Here is a 24,846-nt window from a genome sequence, read left to right as displayed (position 1 = left end):
TGTACACAGCCAATCTGTAATTAGCACACCCGACTACCTCATCCCCATATTATTACTTACCCTCTTGCTCTTTTGCACCCCAGTATCTCTACTTGCACATAATCATCTACACATGTGTCACTCCAGTGTTAATGCTAAATTGTAATTATTTTTGCCCCTAGGGCCTATTTATTGCCTACCTCCCTGCTCTCCTACATTTGCACACACTGTACATACATTTCTCTTTTTCTTTTCTTTTGTGTTATTGACTGTACATCTATGTGTAACTATGTTGTTTGTGTTGCACTGCTTTGCTTTATCTTGGCCAGGTCACAGTTGTAAATGAGAACTTGTTCTCAACTGGCCTACCTGGTTAAATAAAGGTGAAAAAATATAACTTTGTTATATGCAATATTTGCTTTGTGGACTTCACTGAACAGATGTTACTCTTCGGTTTTGTAATGAAACAAACGTATGTGTAGTTGAATTTATTCCGCCACTGTGTGACTGTTGTCTTTTTGTTGTCACTGCCTTATTGTATATCATGGTGGCGTATGAACAAATGGGTTATAGAGCAAACAACACTCATCACAACAGGTTGTAATATGGCTTTTTTACTGGCTTGGCTTCCTCAGTGATTTTACCCACACAACACTAAGTGAAACCTCTCCTCAGACACTCTTTATAAGAGCCATCAGTCATGTCAGACAGAAGTCAGATTAGCGGACCCCTGATAGGGGCCCTCTGCTCCACCAGAGGCCCATGGACAATCATTCAATCACCTCTAGCGTGCCACTACAAACGAGAGGGGAGCTAATCTGATTGGTTTACACAACAGCCCTCTCACCCTCTGCAGTGTGAGAAAGAGGGGGTGGGGGGAGATAAAAATCGAAGAAAATAAATGATGAACATGTTCCTTCAGAGATGGCACTGGGCGAGATGGTGAGATAGGTAATGGGAAAAGGGGATACCTAGTCAGTTGTACAACTTCCGCATTTAACCCAACCTAACCTCTGAATCAAAGATGTGTGGGGGGGCTGCCTTAATCCACATCCACGTCATCAGCACCCGGGTTAACTGTCTTTCAGGGGCAGAACGACAGATTTTTTGCCTTGTCAGCTCGGGGATTTGATCCTGCTACCTTTCGGTTATTGGCCCACCAGGGTAGGTGCGTCTCAATGAGGTTAGGGAGTTTTTGAAATTGGTTTAGCATAAAAAAATGGCAAGAATTACCATATGTGTACCATAACAACAACCACCCTCTACCAGACTCAAGATATGACAAAGACTACTGGGTACATAAGACTAGCTACACACATATAAAGCACTCAAATCAAGTCGGCAGTGTCACGTTGTATAAATGATTGGAGACAGGTGCAGGAATACGTAATGGGGAGTTTTAATACTCAACCCCAAAATACAACCAGCCATGAAAAGGCACGGGGACGAAGCCCAAAACAAACACGTATTAGAAAAACACAGCAATGTAACCCAAACAAAAGAGCGAGGTTAAACCCCTAACAAATACACGGGACGAGACCGTAATAACAAGTACACAACAATACACGGGACGAGACACATAATAACGAGAACACAATACAGGCAGCACGAAAGCTGAAACAACAAAGCACAGGTACTCACAAGACCAACGGACATGGGAACAATAACCGACAAGACAATGGGGAACAGAGGGCACATATATACAATTACTAATCAGGGGATATGGGAACCATCAAGTGCGTAATTAGAAACTTCAGTGAAGCCTAGAGTCCGGTGATGTAGACCTCTGGAACTGGTGCACAGAAAGAGCAGCAGTACCAGGGGAATCCGTGACAGGCAGAGTCTACAAACTGCATTGCAATTACAGTTTTTTTTATTCACTAAGTCAAAATAAACAACTGTTCTGAACCCTGCTCATGCACACTAACTCCCCACGCAGACACAAAGTGCTTGAGCAATCATTAATGCATGGCACGCAGGCACACAGCCGCAGCACTACTGCATTGACACAGACAGCCCAGCAAAGAGACTAGTCATTACTAAGCATAACCAGTTCATGACCGCCTCCCTCCTTCTCCCCTCTTCAACCCAAAAGTAGCAGCTGGTAAGACATGCAGACCCTGTTTACCAGACCCTGTTTAGGTGGTGACTGGGTGGCGGTGGTCTCGCCCTAGTTATTGGTCGAGTTGGCCATACAATTCCCCCTCTGCTGCTATGGTAACAGACAGATTACACGCCGCTAGGGCTGCCTACTGCCACCTAAAGCCAAAATAATGGTAATTAAAAATGGCATTGCTTATCCCCCTGTCCTCACAACAGTGACTGGCAATGCTGTCTATACCAACTTGGTATCAAAACTAGGATTTTCGTAGATGGCATAGCACTAGGGCTGACCCCATTTAGCCGACTGGTCGATTGTTTGGTCGATAGGCTGTTGGTTGACCAAGATTTATTTAGTCGAGCAGTCAAATATACATTTTTTTCTTCATGGTGTACAAGACACCTGTCTGATTTGCGCCTGTCTCTGTGGACTAATCTATTGCGGAGGCCACGGGAATGGCATAGTCCATTACTGTAAGACATGTGATACTGACATTGTATATGGTTATATTATGTAAAAATAATACATCTAATATTCTAACAAATGCACTTCTTCCCGCATTGGATACAGTCGCTGTCTGCGGTTCTGAAACAATCTTCAGTGCGCCGTAGAATTGCCGCATAGGTTGATGTGTCCTTAATAGCAAAGTTAACCAACATATTGGGAATGAGACCAATCCGGCGGAGGCAGTAGCAGCAGACGAGGAAACAGTCCTTGCCTTACATGCTGCCCACACCACTCGCATCACGTGCGATACAAAATAAATGTACACATACATGTTATTCAATCATTGCGCGTGCCAACAAGCGTCTACGTAGCCAGGCGCTAAAATAGAACTTGGTTCTATTTGTGACACATGACACGCTGCAAGTCCTGCCTCTCCCATCTCCTCATTGGTTTTTAGGAGCATATACCCACGTGCCATCTCCTCATTGTTTTTTAGGAGCATATACCCATGTGGATGATTGAAAGATTAACTCCATTCCAGTTGGTATTGGTAATGCACCTTAAAGTTGGTTCCCAACTGCTATATAAAATCTAAAGAAGAAGGCTGAAGGAGGAGAGATTACTAGAAACAAACTCGGTTTAACTATTTATCTGTGGATTCATTGTCGGAGTAGATGACCTCGTGCATTTCAGGTAAAATAACAACCCAATGTTTATATCACAGGACAAATTAGCTAGCAACAGCAAGCCAGCTGGATAAATTGCCATAATTTTTAATGCTTTTCGATCTGTCCCCAAATTAATAGTTTGTTTTGATATTTCAACCTGCATGTCCTGATCACGTCTGGTGTGGGTGGACAAAATCAACACGTGCGCAATGGTGGGCGCACGCGCGACAAGTGTGGTCAGCATGTTAGCCTTATTGTCTAAGAATATTGAGGAGAGAGGAAACCCTCGACTTAATTAGGTCTATAATCAATAGCCTAACTGTTAAGATGTGCCTGGCTTTATAAATCATCCATATATATATATCAACAAAAATAAGACAGATCTTGCTTCTGTTGCCTGTTTGAGTGTTTAGTCTACTGATTCCATGAGCATCAAGCCTCATGCAACAGCAAAATGTTGGATAAAGCAATTTCACAGATTTGTCTGTTTTTAATCTTTGCTATGCTATAATAAAGGCTTTACAATTTTTTGGGTTAGAACAGACTGGTATTACGTATAATTGATTTAGTGTTGTTTACACTGTTCCAAACAGACAGAAAAATAATACTTTAATCTAACAGCACCTCTTTGTCACACATAATACGTACACAGCTCTCGCTCGTATACCCTACTTTTTCTTTATCTTCTTATAGTTATTATTACAATTATTATTATGATCATCATTAAAATAATAAGTAATGTAGTTGTCATTATTAGGCTTTGTATAATAGTCTTGTATAACCACCATCGAGCTATAGGCCTAAGAGCACATCCTGTTTAGTCTTAATACCGTAACTTACTTACTTAGGCCTATATTTCAATATATAGGCTACTGTATCAATCAATCATTCACTCATGCCATCACACAGCATACAAGACATTCATGCTTTGAAATACAAACAAGCATTTAAGTTTGAAAATTAAATAACAAAGGGAGCTTTGAATAATTAGCCTAAATAATAAATAAACCGCAATTCACAAATGCATGCAACTGTTTTTAGTTTGCTGTAATAAAGGCTTTATATATATTTTTTATAAGAACAGGCTCTATGGTACACTTATTTAGTGTTGTTTACACTGTTCCAAATGGTCGGAGAAAATATAAATATTGTAATCTAACAGCAACTGTTTGGCACACATAATACTCATACAAAGCTTGCTCTTATACCCTCATTTCTCAAATGTCTTCCACAGATATGACTTCCGCTTTCCCTAAACATTCACCCATTCCGAGTTTCTTTTTCATGTCCTCCGCATGCATTTTGCTGTGACGTGTTCTGTGTTTTGAGTTTTTATGTGATTATGATAGGCTGTAGGTCAGGCCCTATTGGTCACATGCATGAGATGTTTCACGTAAAGAGAACAAGGATGAAAGGAATAGGGAAGGTTTTTCCGAAACAAATGATGGATTTCGGTAACATAACTTTTCAGACAACAACAAGTAAGAAACCAAATGGCTGAAATGATTTTGCAGCTTCAGCACTGACAGCACAATAAACACTTGCTGTGCTGTGGTGCATTTTCACTGCAGTAGGGAGGACAGCGAGACAACGTGCGCCAGTTACACAGGTACTCACTGTCATTTTTTTCAACACAGTGTGACCATCGGGCTCTTGAGTTATTTGTGTGTCTTAATTATTTAATCAAACAGTGTGCTTAAAGCATCAGACAAGCTCAGTGCATATGTAGTTTATTTTATTCAAACAGAGTATGTCTGTCTATATATGGAAAAATATGTTTAAACATTTCGATCGATTGAACAGGACAAATCTTGGTCGACCACCTTTTTTTTTTTTGTCGGGGACAGTCCTAACTAGCACTATGCCAACCAAAACATCCCTTCAGACATGGATTTCACCTCAACCCTGAAATTCCAACTCCCTCAGAAGCTCAACAATAGCAAAGGCCTCCACTGTTCCAAATCAGCTTGGTATGTAAACAAAGAGTCCCAGATACTTTTCATGTGAGACTAAACATTGAGGATCCCAGCAGCATTAGCCCATATTGAACAGCAGCAGGGAAATGTGAGCAGGCCACAGTAGGTGGGGGCCACTGGCGTGCTAGAAAATCATTGTGTATGGGGTGGCTCTCTCCCCAGCGAGTGTCAGATAGGGACCATCTGTTTCCCTGCACAATTATGAGACTGCGAGACCACTTGCTCTTCACGATTGGATGGAGAAAGAGAAAGCGAGGGAAAGAGAAAGAGAGAGAGAAAGAAAGAAAGGAGCAGCACATCACTTAGTGAATCTTCAAAATGGTGTAGAGTAGTGAGCGTGATAGATTGCAGTGTCATTCTGCATGCGTGGAAGGCCCAATCAGACACATGAAAGACATTCTTTTTTAATATGTTCTGAACTTTTGTGAAACAGCACTGTTAAAAATATATGGCAAATAGAAATCAAACTGGATGGTCTTCAGAAATAGATGGGAGGAGTTGAGGGTAAAGGAAGGATAGAACTAAAAACAAACAAAAGTTACCCAATGTAAAATAGATTGTGTCTGTAAAATTGATATAGTATGTTTGAGCTGTAAGTAGAAGTGTTCTTGTTCATTAGTTTACTCCAATTAGGGGAGGGTTAGTGAAAAATAATAAAGGAATAAATATTTTTAAAAGATGTGTATAAACAGTGCATTCAGAAAGTATTCAGACCCCTTGACTTTTCCCACATTTTGTTACGTTACAGCCTTATTCTGAAATGGATTAAAACATTTTTTTCTTCTCATCAATCTATACATAATACCACAAAATGACAAAGCAAAACCTAGATTTTAAAAATGTTTGCAAATGTATACAAAATAAAAAACTGAAGTATTCAGACCCTTTACTCAGCACATTGTTGAAGCACCTTTGGCAGTGATTACAGCCTCGACTCAGGGCGGCAGGTAGCCTAGTGGTTAGAGAGTTTGTTGCTAGACCGAATCCCTGAGGGAAAAATCTGTCGTTCTGCCCCTGAACAAGGCAGTTAACTCAATGTTCCGAGGCCGTCATTGTAAATAAGAATTTGTTCTCAACTGACTTGCCTAGTTAAATAAAAGGTTATATAAAAAAAATATATAAATAAGGACTCTTCTTGGGTATGACGCTACAAGCTTGGCACACTTGTATTTGGGGAGTTTCTCCCATTCTTCTCTGCAGATCCTCTCAAGCTCTGTCAGGTTGGATGGGGAGCATCGCTGCACAGCTATTTTCAGGTCTCTCCAGAGATGTTCGACCGGGTTCAAGTATGGGCTCTGGCTGGGCCACTCAAGGACATTCAGAGACTTGTCCTGAAGTCACTCCTGCATTGTCTTGGCTGTGTGCTTAGGGTTGTTGTCCTGTTGGAAGGTGAACCTTCACTCTAGTTGGAGGTTCTGGAGCAGGCTTTCACATCAAGGATGTCTCTGTACTTCGCTCTGTTCATCTTTCCCTCGATCCAGACTAAGAGTTCAATCTTGGTTTCATCAGGCCAGATAATCTTGTTTCTCATGGTCTGAGAGTCTTTAGGCAAACTCCAAGCAGGCTGTCATGTGCCTTTCCCTGAGGAGTGGCTTCCGGTTGGCCACTCTACCATAAAGGCTGATTGGTGGCGTACTGCCGAGATGGTTGTCCTTCTGGAAGGTTATCCCATCTCCACAGAGGAACTCTAGAATGCTGTCAGAGTGACCATCGGGTTCCCTTCCTTGCTGAGCAGCCTTTCAGGTTATGTCGATATAGGACTCGTTTACTGTGGATATGGATACTTTGTACCTGTTTCCTCCAGCATCTTCACAAGGGCCTTGCTGTTGTTCTGGGATTGATTTGCACTTTTCACACCAAAGTACGTTCATCTCTAAGAGACAGAACACATCTCCTGCCTGAGCGGTATAACGGCTGCGTGGTCCTATGGTGTTTATGCTTGCATACTATTGTTTGTACAGATGAACGTGGAACCTTTTTCTTCTTTTGGAAATTGCTCCCAAGGATGAACAAGACTTTTTCTGAGGTCTTGGCTGTTTTCTTTTAATTTTCCCATGATGTCAAGAGAAGAGGCACTGAGTTTGAAGGTAGGCCTTGAAATACATTCACAGGTACACCACCAATTGACTGAAATGATTTCAATCAGCCTATCAGAAGCTTCTAAAGCCATGACATCATGTTCTGGAATTTTCCAAGCTGTTTATCGGCACAGTCAACTTAGTGTATGTAAACTTCTGACCCACTGGAATTGTGATACAGTGAATTATAAGTGAAATAATCTGGCTGTAAACAATTGTTGGAAAAATGACTTGTGTCATGCACAAAGTAGATAACAAGTCTAACCGACTTGCCAAAACTATACTTTGTTAACAAGAAATTTGAGGATATATACAGTGGGGCAAAAAAGTATTTAGTCAGCCACCAATTGTGCAAGTTCTCCCACTTAAAAAGATGAGAGAGGCCTGTAATTTTAATCATAGGTACACTTCAACTATGACAGACAAAATGAGAAGAAAGAAAATCCAGAAAATTTGCAAATAAATTAATTAAAAATCCTACAATGTGATTTTCTGGATTTTTTTCTCATTTTGTCTGTCATAGTTGAAGTGTACCTATGATGAAAATTACAGGCCTCTCATCTTTTTAAGTGGGAGAACTTGCGCAATTGGTGGCTGACTAAATACTTTTTTGCCCCACATATGAACCCAAGTCATGAGTCAAGATTTTCAATGGATGATATTGCAATCAGATCATTCTCACTAACACAACCATTCAGTACATTAACACAATTAACATTGTTCATAGAGATGGATTGTCATGACACTCAGAAGTGTATTCAAACCTACGACAGTTATGAATGAATCAAGACCAGAATATGATTATCTGCTAGTGTGGTACAAGAAATGTAAACTACAGCTCAGTAATGAACATTGCAGTACCACTTACACAAATGCTTTAACTATAGTATAACTACCATATAAACTCATAGTGAGTAATAACTATATGCTATAGCAACAATATTTGTTATAACTACAAAAAGTCCAGTTTTAAAAGTATGCTGTAGCCAAGGCCATGGGTGGACTGTCTCTTCCTGTACCAGGAAGATAGAGGACAGGATGGAGGACAGGAAAGAAGAAGAGAGAGGTAAGGAAAAAGGAGAGAGGAGAGGACAGGCTGGAGGAGAGAAGGGATAGAAAAGAGGTGAATCTCTCTCTCATCTGTCCCTTTCAGAAGGGATTTCAGCTGTAAAGGAGTCCAAGGGTGGGGTGACCCGACAAGTCTCTTCTGATCACTTGCCATCCCACAGTTACCGAAAAAGTCCCACAAAACAAAGGAGGAAAGAATGACAAGAATGGACATTCCTGCATGGAGTGAGAAGAATGAGATTCTTGAGTGTTCTTCAGTTTAATTTCTCATTGTGTGGTGTTCTCTAACTATCTTATCACATTGCCGGTACAGAATGTACTGAATGAAATCCAGGTCCCAGAAACATCCTTCGCAGTAGAGTACGGATCAGTTTGGTTAGTTTGTTGAGGCAGCAAAAAACAAACTCATGGCAGAAGCAATTGGGTCATTTTGTGGTCTGGAGGTAAGGCGAGTGTGGTATGGTTTGTGTGCACAAGTATGTGTTTGGGTATGTGTATGTGGTGTGTGTGTGTGTGTGCGTGTGTGTGTGTGTGTGCGTGTGTGTGTGTGTGGCCTGCCTGACTGGCTGGCTGGCTACTCCGGCTGTAGCAGTAATGCGTTCTGTCGTCACAACTAGAGCTCTTCACCTCCTCTTATCGTCCTCACGGAGTTGGAAGAGCTGTCGTCGCGGGTAGTGGGGCTAAAATTAGTTATTCACTCCGATACACAGCCGGTGAAATGCATTCGGCCTGAAAGGATACGAAACAGGGGTCCTTCCAGACTACGTCGTCTCTTTTTCCTTGGGAGAAACTGACAGCTTAACGGAAAAAATACGCGCGCACACGCACCCACCCTGTGCCTCCCCACCCTGTGCCCCCCCACCTCTCTCCTGCTGACTGGGCTAGGTTGCCGTGGAAACCACCCACCAAATCATAGCAATCAATGCAGCTATCCGAATAGATAGGGGAATCTAGATGTTATTGGGCCTCGCCAATGTAGTAAAAAGAAAAACTAAATTAAAAGATGTGTTTTTCCCCACTAGGTTTTGAACGAGTCTCAAAACTCCATTACACCTGTGCTCACTGAAATCAAAATGAGTGACTGCGAGGCCAGGTGAGCCAGTGACTTAGGACTAATACTTCCTTGCTACTTGAAAACGCCCAATTTCACAGAGAAATCACCCCAGTAGCAACTGTGATTGACATCAATTACCTCAGGTGAAGTTGGGTATCCAACTCTCCAGTAATTGCTCGCTCACACAACCAGCCATCTTCGTGGAGAGTAACTACCTGTCAGATGCTAAGCAGCAGGCAAGCCACATACACAATTTAAAAATAAAAACCTGTCACTAGCTGAATAGCTTTGGGTGAGGAGATTCGACTATAAAAGGGCATTACAGTGTCATCATTAGTGAGTGTTTAGTGGCCAGGCAGCAATGAGTCTCTCTCTCTCTCTCTCTCTCTCTCCCTCCACACTATGGAAAAACAACTAAAAAGGTGCCACAGGAACATAGATAGGTCTATGCTCTTGTTGCCTTGAGTCACTTGGGGTGCCGGCTGCCAGAAGGTACGGGGGGATATGACTGGAGGTAATGTAGTATCTCCAGCCCATACGACACTCCAAAGAGCAAGCAGAGCGAGGGAAAGCATCCAGGTTGTCAATAATACCATTAACGACAACCTTTGAACCATCTACCCCAGCTGTTTCCATTACCTGTGATCATGCTATTCAAGTCAATCTCTTCCTCCTCCTCTTTGACTCGCAGATATTTTGTTGACTGGGAGAGCCTGAGGAGATAAAGAAAGAGAGAGAGAGAGATGATCTTACAGCGAGAAAGCGATTCACTATTGGGGCTAGAAGATTACCAAGCAAACAAGCATTGAGGTGGAACTGCTTTTAAGTCCGAACAACAGAGCGAATATAAACCTGAGATGGCTTACATAAAATCTATATATGGTCATGGTATAAAAATATATCCTATTATAAAGCACACATACGTATCTACTTTATAGCATTCGCACCATCTTACAAAGTGCTGTACATCGATGTGCTCTTGGCAGCGAAAAACACCAGTGCTGAGGATACAGTAATGATAGCTCTATGGGGACTGTGATGCAGTTTGGCAGGGCAGTCTCTCTTGACAGTAAAGAAACTGTAGGAGAAACACCATAGAGCCACACCTGATGCAGGTCTTTCCTATGAAGGTAAAACAACAGATTTGACAACTTATAAAGGCTTTATATAGCATACATAAAACACTCCCTAAGCACTAAAGGCTTCATAAACACTACATAAAGGCTTCATAAACCATCTATAAGTGTATCCAATACTTTCTAAATGGTATATAAAGGATGGCATCCATTACCACTGTAGGGTGATTTGCCAAACGTGACATAAAATACTATGTATTCTTGTACACCATTCGTATGACATACGATTATAGATGATTTGTGAAGCATTTATGTAGGGCTTATGAAGCCTTTATAAGTTGCACCTCATTTAAAGTGGGACTGTGATCTCTATGAGAAATCAATCAATCAAACATTATTTGTAGAGCAACATCTCTGACAGGGGATGCATTTCAAAGTGCTTAACAAATAAGATAATAAAACGGTGAGAAATATAAAACCCCAAAACATACTCTAAATGGCCTGGACCAGGTGTCTATGGGGACAAACTACAGCAGTGCACAATACTTTGGCAATGCAGATTTGAAAAAGTTATGGCTATGGTAATATGGATGGCTACAGAATTTTTCTTGTAATAACTGCGAGACATCTTCTAGTACGTGCTTAAGAGGCAATGAAATGAATGCATGTCCCGAATATGCCTGGGGGAACAATTGAGCTCAGGAGGGCGCATTAGAGTAGCATAACTGGAGGGACATGGCTATATACATAAATTAAAATTGACTTAAATGGGAATGTATGTTCAATAGGATTGAGGTCAGGGCTTTGTGATGGCCACTCCAATACCTTGACTCTGTTGTCCTTAAGCCATTTTGCCACAACTTTGGAAGTATGCTTGGGGTCATTGTCCATTTGGAAGACCCATTTGTGACCCAGTTTTAACTTCCTGATTGATGTCATGAGATGTTGCTTCAATATACATATATATCCACATAATGTTCCTGCCTCATGATGCCATCTATTTTGTGAAGTGCACCAGTCCCCCCTGCAGCAAAGTACCCCAACAACATGATGCTGCCACCCCTGTGCTTCACAGTTAGGATGGTGTTCTTCAGCTTGCAAGCCTCCCCCTTTTTCCTCCAAACATAACGATGGTCATTTTGGCCAAACCGTTCTATTTTTGTTTCATCAGACAAGAGGACATTTCTCCAAAAGGCACAATCTTTGTCCCCATTTACAGTTCCAAACCGTAGTCTGGCTTTTTTATGGCAGGTTTGGAGCAGTGGCTTCTTTATTGCTGAGCGGCCTTTCAGGTTATTTCAGGTCGATATAGGACTCATTTTACTGTGGATATAGATTTTATTTAACCAGGTAGGCTAGTTGAGAAGTTCTCATTTACAACTGCGACCTGGCCAAGATAAAGCAAAGCAGTGCAACACGGAGATACACGTGGAATAAACAAACATACAGTCAATAATACAATATAAAAAGTCTATATACAGTGTTTGCAAATGAGGTAGGATAAGGGAGGTAAGGCAATAAATAGGCCATAGTGATGAAATAATTACAATATAGCAATTAAAACACTGGAGTGATAGATGTGCAGAAGATGAATGTGCAAGTAGAGATACTGGGGTGCAAAGGAGCAAAATAAATAAATAACAGTATGGGGATGGTGTAGTTGGATGGGCTATTTACAGATGGGCTATGTACATGTGCAATGATCTGTGAGCTGGTCTGACAGCTGGTGATTAAAGTTAGTGAGGGAGATATGAGTCTCCAGCTTCAGAGATTTTTGGAGTTTGTTCCAGTCATTGGCAGCAGACATCTGGAAGGAAAGGCGGCCAAAGCAGGAATTGGCTTTGGAGGTGACCAGTGAAATATACCTGTTAGAGTGTGTGCTACGTGTGGTGCTGCTATGGTGACCAGTGCTATACTTTTGTACCCGTTTACTCCAGCATCTTCACAAGGTTCTTTGCTGTTGTTCTGGGATTGATTTGCACTTTTCGCACCAAAGTACATTCATCTCTAGGAGACAGAACGCGTCTCCTTAATGAGAGGTATGACGGCTACATGGTTCCATGGTGTTTATACTTGCGTACTATTGTTTGTACAGATGAACATGTTACCTTCAGGCATTTGGAAATTGCTCCCAAGGATGAACCAGACTTGTGGAGGTCTACAATTTTTCTGATTTTTTTAATTTTCCCATGATGTCAAGCAAAGAAGCCCTGAGTTTGAAGGCAGGCCTTGAAATGCATCCACAGGTACACCTCCAATTGACTCAAATGATATCAATTAGCCTATCAGCCTATCTAAAGCCATGACATCATGTTCTGGAATTTTCCAAGATGTTTAAAGGCACAGTCAACTTAGTGTATGTAAACTTCTGACCCACTGGAATTGTGATACAGTGAATTATAAGTGAAAAAGTCTGTCTGTAAACAATTGTTGGAAAAATGACTTGTGTCAAGCACAAAGTAGATGTCCTATCCGACTTGCCAAAACTATAGTTTGTTTAGAAGACATTTATGGAGTGGTTGAAAAACAAGTTAACAACTCCAACCTAAGTGTATGTAAACTTCCTACTTCAACTGGATATCATTTGTTAAATGTTATTTTGTTGAGTACAAGGAAAACGGAACTGTGTTTACTAGTGTCTTGTAAGCCCATGTGGACTGGGCACCGGTAGGTGTATGACGCTTAAATAAATTATATCAATAAAAACATAAAAATTTAAATAAAAAAATGTCCAGTCAAACATTTCCAGCACAAACTATTAAGAACCAGTGAAAATATACACTTTTAATTCAGACTACAGTAACTTCCCATCCTGCATTAGCTATAGCTAACTCTTCTATCATTGTCAATGGGAAGTACGGGATTTACAGCTTCAATAATCCAGTGATATAGTGAAAATGAAAAAAAACAAAAGGCCATATTTATTATGTTATAATAGTCTTTTAGAGTCTACAGCTACAGTACAGGTCTACTTCAGACCATGACACTACATACATTGTGTAAAGTGAAAGCCATGCTTTTGAATTGATTGTGACAGTGAATAGGAGATAAATAAATTGAGGCACTAAAGGAAGTTCCCATGGAAAAGTCCTGACAGTATTTCCAAGACTGGCCACAGACAGAAATAACCTTGAGGATCAGCCAAGTTGAAGCCAAAGCTCTCAGAGGACTACGTTGTTGATGTTTCATAATACACAATCCAGCTCAGAGTATCAAGTTCATTATTTCAAAACTTCTCAAGGGGTCTTGTCTCCCCGGTTGAAAGTCGAGCCGACAAACATTGAATGATTAATGAGTCTCAACTTCTCAACGTCAACAGTGAAGAGGCGACTCCGGGATGCTGGCCTTCTAGGCAGAGTTGCAAAGAAAAAGCCATATCTTAGAATGGCCAATAAAAAGAAAAGATTAAGATGGACAAAAGAACACAGACACTGGACAGATGAACTCTGCCTAGAAGGCCAGCATCCCGGAGTCGCCTCTTCACTGTTGACGTTGAGACTGGTGTTTTGCAGGTATATATAATGAAGCTGCCAGTTGAGGACTTGTGAGGTGCCTGTTTCTCAAACTAGACACTAATGTACTTGTCCTCTTGCTCAGTTGTGCACCGAGGACTCCCACTCATTCTATTCTGGTTAGAGCCCGTTTGCGCTGTTCTGTTCAATTTCTCACATGGAATAGCCTTCATTTCGCAGAACAAGAGTAGATTGACGAGTCTCAGAAGAAAGTGCTTTGTTTCTGGACATTTTGAGCCTGAACCCACAAATGCTGATGCTCCACATACTCAACTAGTCTAAAGAAGGCCAGTTTTATTGCTTCTTTAAATCAGCACAACAGTTTTCAGCTGTGCTAACATAATTGCAAAAGGGTTTTCTTATGATCAATTAGCCTTTTAAAATTATACACTTGGATTAGCTAACACTGGAACACAGGAGTGATGGTTGCTGATAATGGGCCTCTGTACACTTATGTAGATATTCCATAAAAAAATAATTTCCAGCAACAATAGTCATTTACAATGATAACAATGTCCACACTGTATTTCTGACCAATTTGATTTTATTATAATGGACTTTTTTTGTTGCTTTTCTTTCAAAAACAAGGAAATTTTTAAGTGACCCCAAACTTTTGAAAGGTAGTGTACATCTCTGCTGCATTGCTGCACTCAAACAATGGACTAGAGAATAACGCAATACTGGGTTTTATTTTCACTGCATCGAGGGAGGCATGCCAGATCAGGAAATATTGATACAAATATCTTATATAACAAGCTCCAATGTATTTCGGTAAAATATAGCCGGATCAACCACGATAGTTATGTCAGGTAACTGTTCCTAATTTTAGGCTTGTGTGACACTTTTTATTTTCATTTTGTTATATAACAGCAGCCTTACATAATGTTCAAGGCATGCGGTAAATCTTTCACAGGGTTTAATAATCAGCTCCTCGTCGTAAACGTACACACAGGAGAACCTGGCTAGAGCGGGCCGTATGAGGGAAAACAAATTCAATCACACTGGGATGTAGGGTTTTCTAATCTGCTCGCTCTATACGCATTACTGTACACACACACACTGTCTCTCTCTCCGTCTCTCTCTCCCCATCTCTCCTTCTCTCTCAACCGTCTCCTTCTCTCTCAACCGCCTCTTCCCCTCTCAACCGTCTCTTCCCCTCTCAACCGTCTCTTCCCCTCTCAACCGTCTCTTCCCCTCTCAACCGTCTCTTCCCCTCTCAACCGTCTCCTTCTCTCTCAACCGTCTCTTCCCCTCTCAACCGTCTCTTCCCCTCTCAACCGTCTCTTCCCCTCTCAACCGTCTCTTCCCCTCTCAACCGTCTCTTCCCCTCTCAACCGTCTCTTCCCCTCTCAACCGTCTCTTCCCCTCTCAACCGTCTCTTCCCCTCTCAACCGTCTCTTCCCCTCTCAACCGTCTCTTCCCCTCTCAACCGTCTCTTCCCCTCTCAACCGTCTCTTCCCCTCTCAACCGTCTCTTCCCCTCTCAACCGTCTCTTCCTCTCCCTCTCTTTCTCAGGAGCCATCTGCGACAGTATGGCTCTTTAATGACAGAGCATTTGTATTTCCATGAGCTTTGGACGGGTGGGTGTGTGGGTCGTTGACATCAGTATGGTGACAGGGAAGTAAAATCACAGTGGCTGAGTTATGATATGGGTTAAAACACAATTTGAAGGGATCTGTAGCCATTTTATGGCTGAAGTAGTGATAAATCAGACTGTGGCTATAAATATTTTGTGGCAGTATTTGGTTTGACTTGAATCGATACAGTAGAGATCTGTTCTTTTTTAAATAGGTTTTGTGGGCGTAGGGAGATTGGGGGTTCAATTGAAACAATCCAGCGTTATGGGTGAGAGTGTGTGTGTGTGTAAACTCCTGCCTCGTGTCTCTGTGATCTGCACTGCATCTCAGTGCTCTAAACACAGTAACCACAGAGACAGACAGAGCGAGCGTGGCCCATGGACGGTTCTGGATCAGTGCCCTTGCATTAACACCATGTCAACCCGACCGAGAGGAACCCCAGGGGGGCCTCGCTAAGAGCCGGGTGGCAGAGCAAGCGCCTGTCTCAAAACGCCCTGTTAGAGAGTACAGAGAGTTGTGACGGTGACACAGAGCTCTGAGACGCTGAGAGAGGAAATGCAGGTGGTGCTATATGAAGAGATGACTAACACTTTTATAAATTATTGACAGAACAGGAAATTGGATTTGGAGGTGAAACCAATTCACAAAAAGTAAGATTCGGAAATCTCTCTCTCAGAAATTTCTATGACAAGATGGCTGCCGTTTGGAAGATGTACAGTACAAATGACCAGGACCTGGTTTCCCAAAAACATCTAAAGGTTAAAGTTTATTTTTAAAACCATTGAGCCTTAAGATGCTTCTGGGAAACCAGGCCCTGACCTTCTGAACTACTGCTAACTATTTTAAAACAAAAAGAAAGCATGCTGATTTCATTTAAAGAAATTGAGATCAGCAATGAGCTTCTCTCACTCAAAAACACATCACCTGCCACACGTATCCTAACAGCATGGTCAACAAATGCTATTGTATGGTTCACCAGAGAAACCGGTTTAATCTGAAGATGCAGAGTGGTGAAACACTAACCAAAGATTTGCGTTACCCACATCCACACAATTACAGGTCATATTATGGCAGCAGGTAGCTAGTACTTAGAGTGTTCGGCCAGTAACCGAAAGATCGCTGGTTCGAATGCACAAGCCGACAAGGTGAAAAATGTATTGATGTGCCTTTGAGCAAGGTATTTATCCCTAATTTGCTCCAGGAGCACTGTACTACTATGGCTGACCCTGTAAAACAACACTTTTCACTGCACCTATCCGGTGTAAGGGACAATAAAACATATTTTTTCTATTCTCCCAGCATGGTGGTGATAGTAAGTAGGGAGATAGGAAGGCCTCACAGCCATGACATGCTTTGAGTATGGCAATAAAGTAAAAACATTTTCACTTATTTTGTTGGCCCGAACCAAAGAGTGCTGACTTGTAATATTCCTTTCACATTGTCCTTTGCAGAATGGTTTCAGCAACTATGGTGAATGCCTTACCAGGTCAGCTCAGTACAGCTCGGACGGATCAGTAGTGTAAAACGATTAAGAAGTCCTTATGGCCGGAGGTATATAGTGTATAATGTACTGGGGCGGCAGGTAGCCTAGCAGTTAGAGGGGCATGCCAGCCACCGGAGTTACCAGGACGTGAACTGGCAACCAGAGGGTTGTTGGTATCAAATATGAGATGCCATTGTGCCCTTTAGCAAGGCACTTAACCCCCCCCACAACACGAGCTCTTAGGGCACCCAGTGTGGCAGCCCTTGCACCTCCCCAAAACCTGTATATGAACACTACCAGTCACAACACCTACTCAATCAAGGATTTTTCTTTATTTTTACTATTTTCTACATTGTAGTATAATAGTGAAGACATCACAACTATGAAATCACATATGCAATCATGTAGTAACCAAAAAAGTGTTAAACAAATCAAAATATATTTTTTATTTGAGATTCTTCAAATAGCCACCCTTTGCCTTGATGACAGCTTTGCACACTCTTGGCATTCTCTCAACCAGCTTCATGAGGTAGTCACCTGGAATTCATTTCAACTAACAGGTATGCCTTGTTAAAAGTTACATTTCTTTCCTTCTTAATGCGTTTGAGCCAATCAGTGTTGTGACAAGGTAGGGGTGGTATACAGAAGATAGCCCTATTTGGTAAAAGACCAAGTCCATATTACGGCATGAACAGCTCAAATAATCAAAGAGAAACGACAGTCCATCATTACTTTAAGACATGTCAAGAACTTTGAAGGTAGCAGTCGCAAAAACCATCAAGCGCTATGATGAAACTGGCTGTCATGAGGACCGCCACAGAAATGGAAGACCCAGAGTTACCTATGCTGCAGAGGATAAGATCATTAGAGTTACCAGCTTCAGAAATTGCAGCCCAAATAAACGCTTCAGAGTTCAAGTAACAGACACATCTCAACATCAACTGTTCAGAGGAGACTGTGTGAATCAGGCCTTCATGGTTGAATTGTTGCAAAGAAACCACTACTGAAGACGTGGATGTCGATTACGGCAGCCTCCCGCACCTCTCTGATTCAGAGGGTTTGGGTTAAATGCGGAAGACACATTTCAGTTGAATGCATTCAGTTGTGCAACTGACTAGGTATCCCCCTTTCCCTAAATGACACCAATAAGAGACTTGCTTGGGCCAAAAAACACGAGCAATGGACATTAGACAGGTGGAAATTTGTCCTTTGGTCTGGAGATTTTTGGTTCCAACCACATGTCTTTATGAAACGCGGTGTGGGTGAACGGATGATCTCTGCATGCGTATTTTTCCACCGTAAAGCATGGAGGTGGTGGTGTTATGGTGTGGGAGTACTTTGCTGGTGACACGGTCAGTGATTTCTTTAGAATTCAAGGCACACTTAACCAGCATGGCTACCACAGCATTCTGCAGAAATATGCAATCCCATCTGTTTTGGGCTTAGTGGGACTATCATTTGTTTTTCAACAGGACAATGACCCAACACACCTCCAGGCTGTGTAAGGGCTATTTTACCAAGAAGGAGAGTGATGGAGTGCTGCATCAAATGACCTGGCCTCGATAACACCTGACCTCAACCAAATTAAGATGGTTTGGGATGACTCCAACCGCAGAGTGAAGTAAAAGCAGCCAACAAGCTCAGCATATGTGGAAACTCCTTCAAGTCTGTTGGAAAAGCATTCCAGATGCAGCTGGTTGAGAGAATGCCAAGAGTGTGCAAAAGCTGTCATCAAGGCAAAGGCTGGCTACTTTGAAAAATCTCAAATATATTTAGATTTGTTTAACACTTTTTTGGTTACTACATGATTCCATATGTGTTATTTCAGAGTTTATGGCTTCACTATTATTCTACAATGTTGAAAATAGTAAAAGTAAAGAAAAACTCTTGAATGAGTAGGCGTTCTAAAACTTTGGACCGGTAGTGTGTGTCTGTCTTTCAGAGGGGTTGGGTTAAAAGTGGAAGTCACATTTCGGTTGGACCTTGTGTACAATTTACAAATAAAGTCATCTTATCTTACCTGCTGGGTAGGCCTCTTTTCCCCAGAGTGAGGAGCTTCTGTCCCTGAGCTGTGGCTGGTTCCTCCCTTGGCTCTCTCTTCACCAGGGGGTTGGCTGGGGGTCGACCTCTCAGACGACCAGCCTCCTCATACCCTGACAACATAGCCCTGAGAGCGACGGGGAGAGAGAGAGGGAGGGAGAGAAAGAGAGGGAGCGAGGGGAGGGAGTCCGAGAAAGAGGGGAAGGAGAGATTGAGTAAAGGGAGAGAGTGAGTGAGGGAGGATAAAAATTAGAGAGAAAGAAATATAGAGAGAGCAAAAGGTAGAAACAGAGAGAAAGATAGGGTGAGGGGCAGGGGAGAGAGGATAAAAGGGAGAGGTTAAGAGTGAGAGAGAAAAGGCATTGAACAGAGATGGTTACCACAGAGAATCAGGACACCCATTTAATATCCCATCCAAAAGAGGGTATCCTACACAGGGCAAAGTCCCCAATCACTGCCCTGGGAAATTGAGATGTTTTTCTTCATCAGGGGAAAGAGTGCCTCCTACTCGCCCTCCAACATCAATTCCAGCAACATGTGGTCACCCATCCAGGGACCGACCAGGACCGACACTGCTTAGCTTCAATGGCAAGCCAGTAGTGGGATGTACGGTGGTAAACATACTTTATCAGCAGTACAGTCCAAAAAAATACTGTTTTAGATGCTGTAAGAAAACTATCTAGACACCCCTGACAGGTAGAAGGTAATTTTTTATTTTATTTAACCTTTATTTAACTAGGCAAGTCAGTTAAGAACAAATTATTATTTACAATGACGGCCATAGTCCATTGTAATACATGCATTTGCGTGTGCTTTGTTACTACCTGCCCAGACCAAAGATATATCTTGAAAGAAACATTTTCATGTACTGTAAGTGATCAATAGTCCCTTACACAAATGCTGACCTCGAACAAAACCTTTTCAGTATTTATTTATGAGTAGAGTAGGGCCTACTCTAGCAGACTTCTTGGCAGGCTTCTGAAATCAACCTTCGGCAATGGCACGGCAAAGATGTATTAATAGAACAATGTACGATTACATCCGACACATTAAAGACTCCTCTGGCGGGAATTTAAAAAGTTGATAATCAAGTTAGTTTTATATTAAAACCGTTCATCACAGCTCAGCTCCCGCTCCGCTATTACACTTGACAAGCTTCCGACTGTAAACTCTGGCAGCCAGCCATCCACAGCCCAGCCAGGCCTAGACAAATAGAGCAAGCCCACTGCAATAGTAGAAAATCCTTCTGAGCAGTGCGTAAGTTAAGCCGATCGGCAGTGCTGAGTCGGCGTTTAACCCAACGCTTCTGCTGTGAACATTGTGAAAAAATACAATTCGCCACCCTTAAACTTCTCTGCCGAGGAGCCAACGGCACGTCATCCGCCTCGTCTCAGACTCCAACACTGTAACCTTGGAAAAATTGAAATTTGCAGAGAGTAGTGTGCAGTCCTCTGTTATGACAGCTGTAATTGTTCTAGTTTGGAACAGTGTCAGGGCCTCTCAGCTGAAAGTGAAACAGAGGTTCAATGACATTGGGATTGCATTTAGCCAAGCCTCCTCTCCATCCAAGGCTGCAGGTCCAATTAGAAATATCTGTTGGGTGGCGACACTGTCAATGTTTAAATAATTGGAAATTGCATTATTCCTTTCTTCACTCCCTGATCTGACATGTCTGGATGGGTAAAAGCTATGAAGTTGAACCTTTGCTCTTACCTATCCAATCATTTTAGATCAGTGAGGATGGAAACAGAGCCAGCTGGCCATCTTGACACATCATCACAATGACATCACTTCCCCCCACCTGGTTTCCATGGGAGTGTCCTGGGGCGTGGCTTCCTTCTGTTCGTCGGCAGTGCACAGCCTCTTGGTCTTCTGGACAAAGTGCACAGGGACAAAAGTGATCTGCTTTTCGCCGCCCAGCCGGTCAGGCAGCACGGCCTCCTTCTTCGTGTTGATGTCGGAGTAGGGACAGCCGAAGGCACTGTGGAGAAATGAAAGAAAAGGAGGGGCTGAGATGATTGATAGATAGATAGATAGATAGACAGACCAAAGAAAGAAGTAGACAGATTGAAAGATTGAGCCAGTAAGAGAAGAAAAAGCATGATTGAGAAAGAAAGAGAAAGACAGAGAAAATAAATGGTGTTAGACCTGGCTGTTAAAACATGCACTTCTCATCCGGCCAGTCCATGCAGCAGCAGCAGGACATGTTTGTGTGTGTGAGAGTTCATTTGGCCCGGCATGTCACAGCGCATCAGTCAAACCATCCCTTCAAAATTACCATGTGGAGAAAGTCACAGTGTGAATCTGGCCACAATGTGGTGCTGAGGTCCGGTCAACCAGAAACAGTAAAGAGTAGAGACACATTGCTATTGTGCTCAAAGCAATTAATTATATACATCTCTAGGCTTTGCTGAGCCAGAGCACTTTTCCTGCAGCAAACCACTGTTTTAGAAATTCTCTCTCCCTTTCTCTATTGTCTCACTCCCCCTCCCCCCCTCTCTCTATCTCTTCTCATGCTTATTTTGGTTCAGTTCAGCGAATTCTACTTTGGATCATGACTCACACGGATGAGACGACAACAATATTCCACAAAACAATGTGACAAACCTTGAAATAAACAAGAAATATTCATTACAAACTTCAATGAAGAGGCCCAAAAAAAACATGAAGGAATGAGAAGATTAGGCAAATGAAGTGTGAAATGGAGTGAAAGAGAAAAAGAGAGAGCAAGAGAGAAATGCTTGGTGGTGCTTTTCTTGTCTCACACACAAAAACACACAGATGATAGATTGCATGAGTAATACCTCAAAAATACTGCCCTTATAAACACAGAGGCATGCAGGACACTGTTACCTATCCACACAGGCCTGAGGGGACACGCACCCCCATCCGCAGAATTTTATTTTTTTTATTTTTTAAGGGTTGGATCAGCTTTAATATTGTGGATTGATTGTTGCTTCCATCAACGTAATTATCTGCATAATTTCCAATCCCCCATATATTTTTGGGGTATATATCTACACACACATACAAACCCACATAAACATAAATACATAAATACATAAAAATACATTTGAAGTCAGAAGTTTACATACACCTTAGCCAAATACATTTAAACTCTGTTTTTCACAATTCCTGACATTTAATCCTAGTAAAAATTCTCTGTTGCAAGTCAGTTAGGATCACCACTTTATTTTCAGAATGTGAAATGTCAGAATAATAGTAGAGAGAATAATATATTTCAGCTTTTATTTATTTCATCACATTCCCAGTGGGTCAGATGTTCACATACACTCAATTTTATTTGGTAGTATTGCAATTAAATTGTTTGACTTGGGTCAAACGTTTCGATTAGCCTTCCACAAGCTTCCCACAATAAGTTGCGTGAAATTTGGCCCATTCCTCCTGACAGATCTGGTGCATCTGAGTCAGGTTTGTAGGTCTCCTTGCTCGCACACGCATTTTCAGTTCTGCCCATACATTTTCTATAGGATTGAGGTCAGGGCTTTGTGACGGCCACTCCAATACCTTGACTTTGTCCTTAAGCCATTTTGCCACAACTTTGGAAGTATGCTTGGGGTCATTGTCCATTTGGAAGACCCATTTGTGACCAAGCTTTAACTTCCTGACTGATGCCTTGAGATGTTGCTTCTGTATATATCCACATAATGTTCCTGCCTCATGATGCCATCTATTTTGTGAAATGCACCAGTCCCTCCTGCAGCAAAGCACAACCACAACATGATGCTGCCACCCCTGTGCTTCACGGTTGGGATGGTGTTCTTCGGCTTGCAAGCCTCCACCTTTTTCCTCCAAACATAACAATGGTCATTTTGGCCAAACAGTTCTATTTTTGTTTCATCAGACGAGAGGACATTTCTCCAAAAAGTACGATCTTTGTCCCCATGAACAGTTGCAAACCATAGTCAAGCTTTTTTATGGCGGTTTTGGAGCAGTGGCTTCTTTCTTGCTGAGCAACCTTTCAGGTTATGTCGATATAGGACTCGTTTTACTGTGGATATTGATACTTTTGTACCCGTTTCCTCCAGCACCTTCACAAGGTCCTTTGCTGTTGTTCTGGGATTGATTTGCACCTTTCGCACCCAAAATACATTAATCTCTAGGAGACAGAACGCGTCTCCTTCCTGAGCTTCAGTCTTGACCGATTTCTTTTGATTTTCTCATGATGTCAAGCAAAGAGGCACTGAGTTTGAAGGTTGGCCTTGAAATACATCCACAGAAACACCTCCAATTGACTCAAATTATGTCAATTAGCCTATCAGAAGCTTCTAAAGCCATGACATCATTTTCTGGAATTTTCCAAGCTGTTTAAAGGCACAGTCAACTTAGTGTATGTAAACTTCTGACCCACTGGAATTGTGATACAGTCTGAAATAATCTGTCTGCAAACAATTGTTGGAAAAATGACTTGTGTCATGCACAAAGTAGATATCCTAACAGACTTGCCAAAACTTTAGTTTGTTAACAAGACATTTGTGGAGTGGATAAAAAATGAGTTAATGACACAATTAGGTTGGAATGTAAACTTCCAACTTCAACTGTACACACAATTCTTTTTCTTCTTTTTTTTTTTAAATATACCTTTATTATTCCCTGTAAACCCTACCACCCCTCCCCCAATTGGAGTAAACTAATAAACAATAACACTTAGGCTTCTACCTTCAGTTTATACAAACTATACACATTTTACAGACAATCTATTTTACAATAGTTATATTTTGTTTATTTTTAGTCCTGTCCTTCCTCTATTTCTGATGTCCATCTGATTTCTATTTGTAACTGTGCTATTTCACAAAAGTTCTGAACCTATATACATTTCACAGACCTCGTATGTTTTACATTTGTTACCTTGTTGTTATTAGTCCCACCTTTCAGCTCCATTAAACCCCTCCCATCTATCTCTTAACACCATCCATTTTGGATTTCTATTCCCCATATATTTTTCAACTGCGCTGTGATGCTTCACAAAAGTACTGAATCTATCTATTCTCATAGTTTCTAAAGATTGTAAATTAAAGATAAACATGTTTGCTAAAATAATTATTATATTATTGATCGATTGACTATGACTTTTCAAATCACTCAGTAGTGCTATCTGCAGCGTTAGTTCTAGGTAAATGTTGCAATTCTTCAGCCATTCCTGAACCTCTAACCAAAAACAAGCTACATATGGACAGTAACAAAATAAATGATCTATTGACTCTGCCTCCTCGCAGCAAAATCTGCAGAGCTGGGAAGATTGTATCCCCACATATAACAATCTATTGGTAGAAAGAATTTTGTATAATAATTAACATTTCTTTAAAAGAAAACATGAATCATCAGCGTACAATGACACCTTAGTTTTTAATCCATGGACTTTGAATATTATTTTTGGATCTAATTTTAACAGCTAACATTCCGATGGCAATAATAAATAGAAACGTTGTTGACAGTTTAAAACTTTGAGATGTAGCCATTATTTAATATTTTACACCTAGGGTTACTATACATAACTTTAACCCATTTTATAAGAGATTCTCCAAAATTGAAATATTCCAGGCATTTATATATAAACTCCAGTCGTACTTTATCAAAAGTCTTTTCAAAGTCAGCTATGAAAACCAGGCCTGGTTTCCCCGATATTTCATAGTATTCTATTGTTTCCAGTACTTGTCTTATATTATCTCCAATGTATCGTCCATGTAAAAAGAAAACTGTCTGATTAGGATGAATAATAACGTTTTAATTCTATGCACCAAGCATTTAGCTAGAATTTTTGCATCA

At 41.4% G+C, this 24,846-nt stretch overlaps 1 protein-coding gene across 5 annotated transcripts in view; it reads right to left on the bottom strand.

Annotated features, from left to right (window-relative positions):
* LOC135517307 (lethal(3)malignant brain tumor-like protein 4) overlaps window positions 1–24,846 on the bottom strand; it is a 144,640-nt gene that overhangs the window by 51,518 nt on the left and 68,276 nt on the right. For all 5 annotated transcript variants that reach the window (XR_010452023.1, XM_064941489.1, XM_064941491.1 and 2 more), the window contains exons 15-17: window positions 20,861–21,040; window positions 19,040–19,186; window positions 10,011–10,084 (exon numbers count right to left, since the gene is read on the bottom strand). Coding sequence is in view for 4 of the 5 variants with exons in the window: in XM_064941489.1 (XP_064797561.1) it covers window positions 10,011–10,084; window positions 19,040–19,186; window positions 20,861–21,040 (401 nt within the window). In the remaining variant the exon portion in view is untranslated. The remainder of the gene's footprint in view (window positions 1–10,010; window positions 10,085–19,039; window positions 19,187–20,860; window positions 21,041–24,846) is intronic.

The sequence above is a fragment of the Oncorhynchus masou genome, chromosome 28 (assembly GCF_036934945.1).
Source record: "Oncorhynchus masou masou isolate Uvic2021 chromosome 28, UVic_Omas_1.1, whole genome shotgun sequence".
NCBI classification, from domain to species: Eukaryota; Metazoa; Chordata; class Actinopteri; order Salmoniformes; family Salmonidae; genus Oncorhynchus; species Oncorhynchus masou.
The sequence above is the reverse complement of the archived record's forward strand: the minus strand, read 5'-3'. Positions and strand labels throughout refer to the sequence as shown.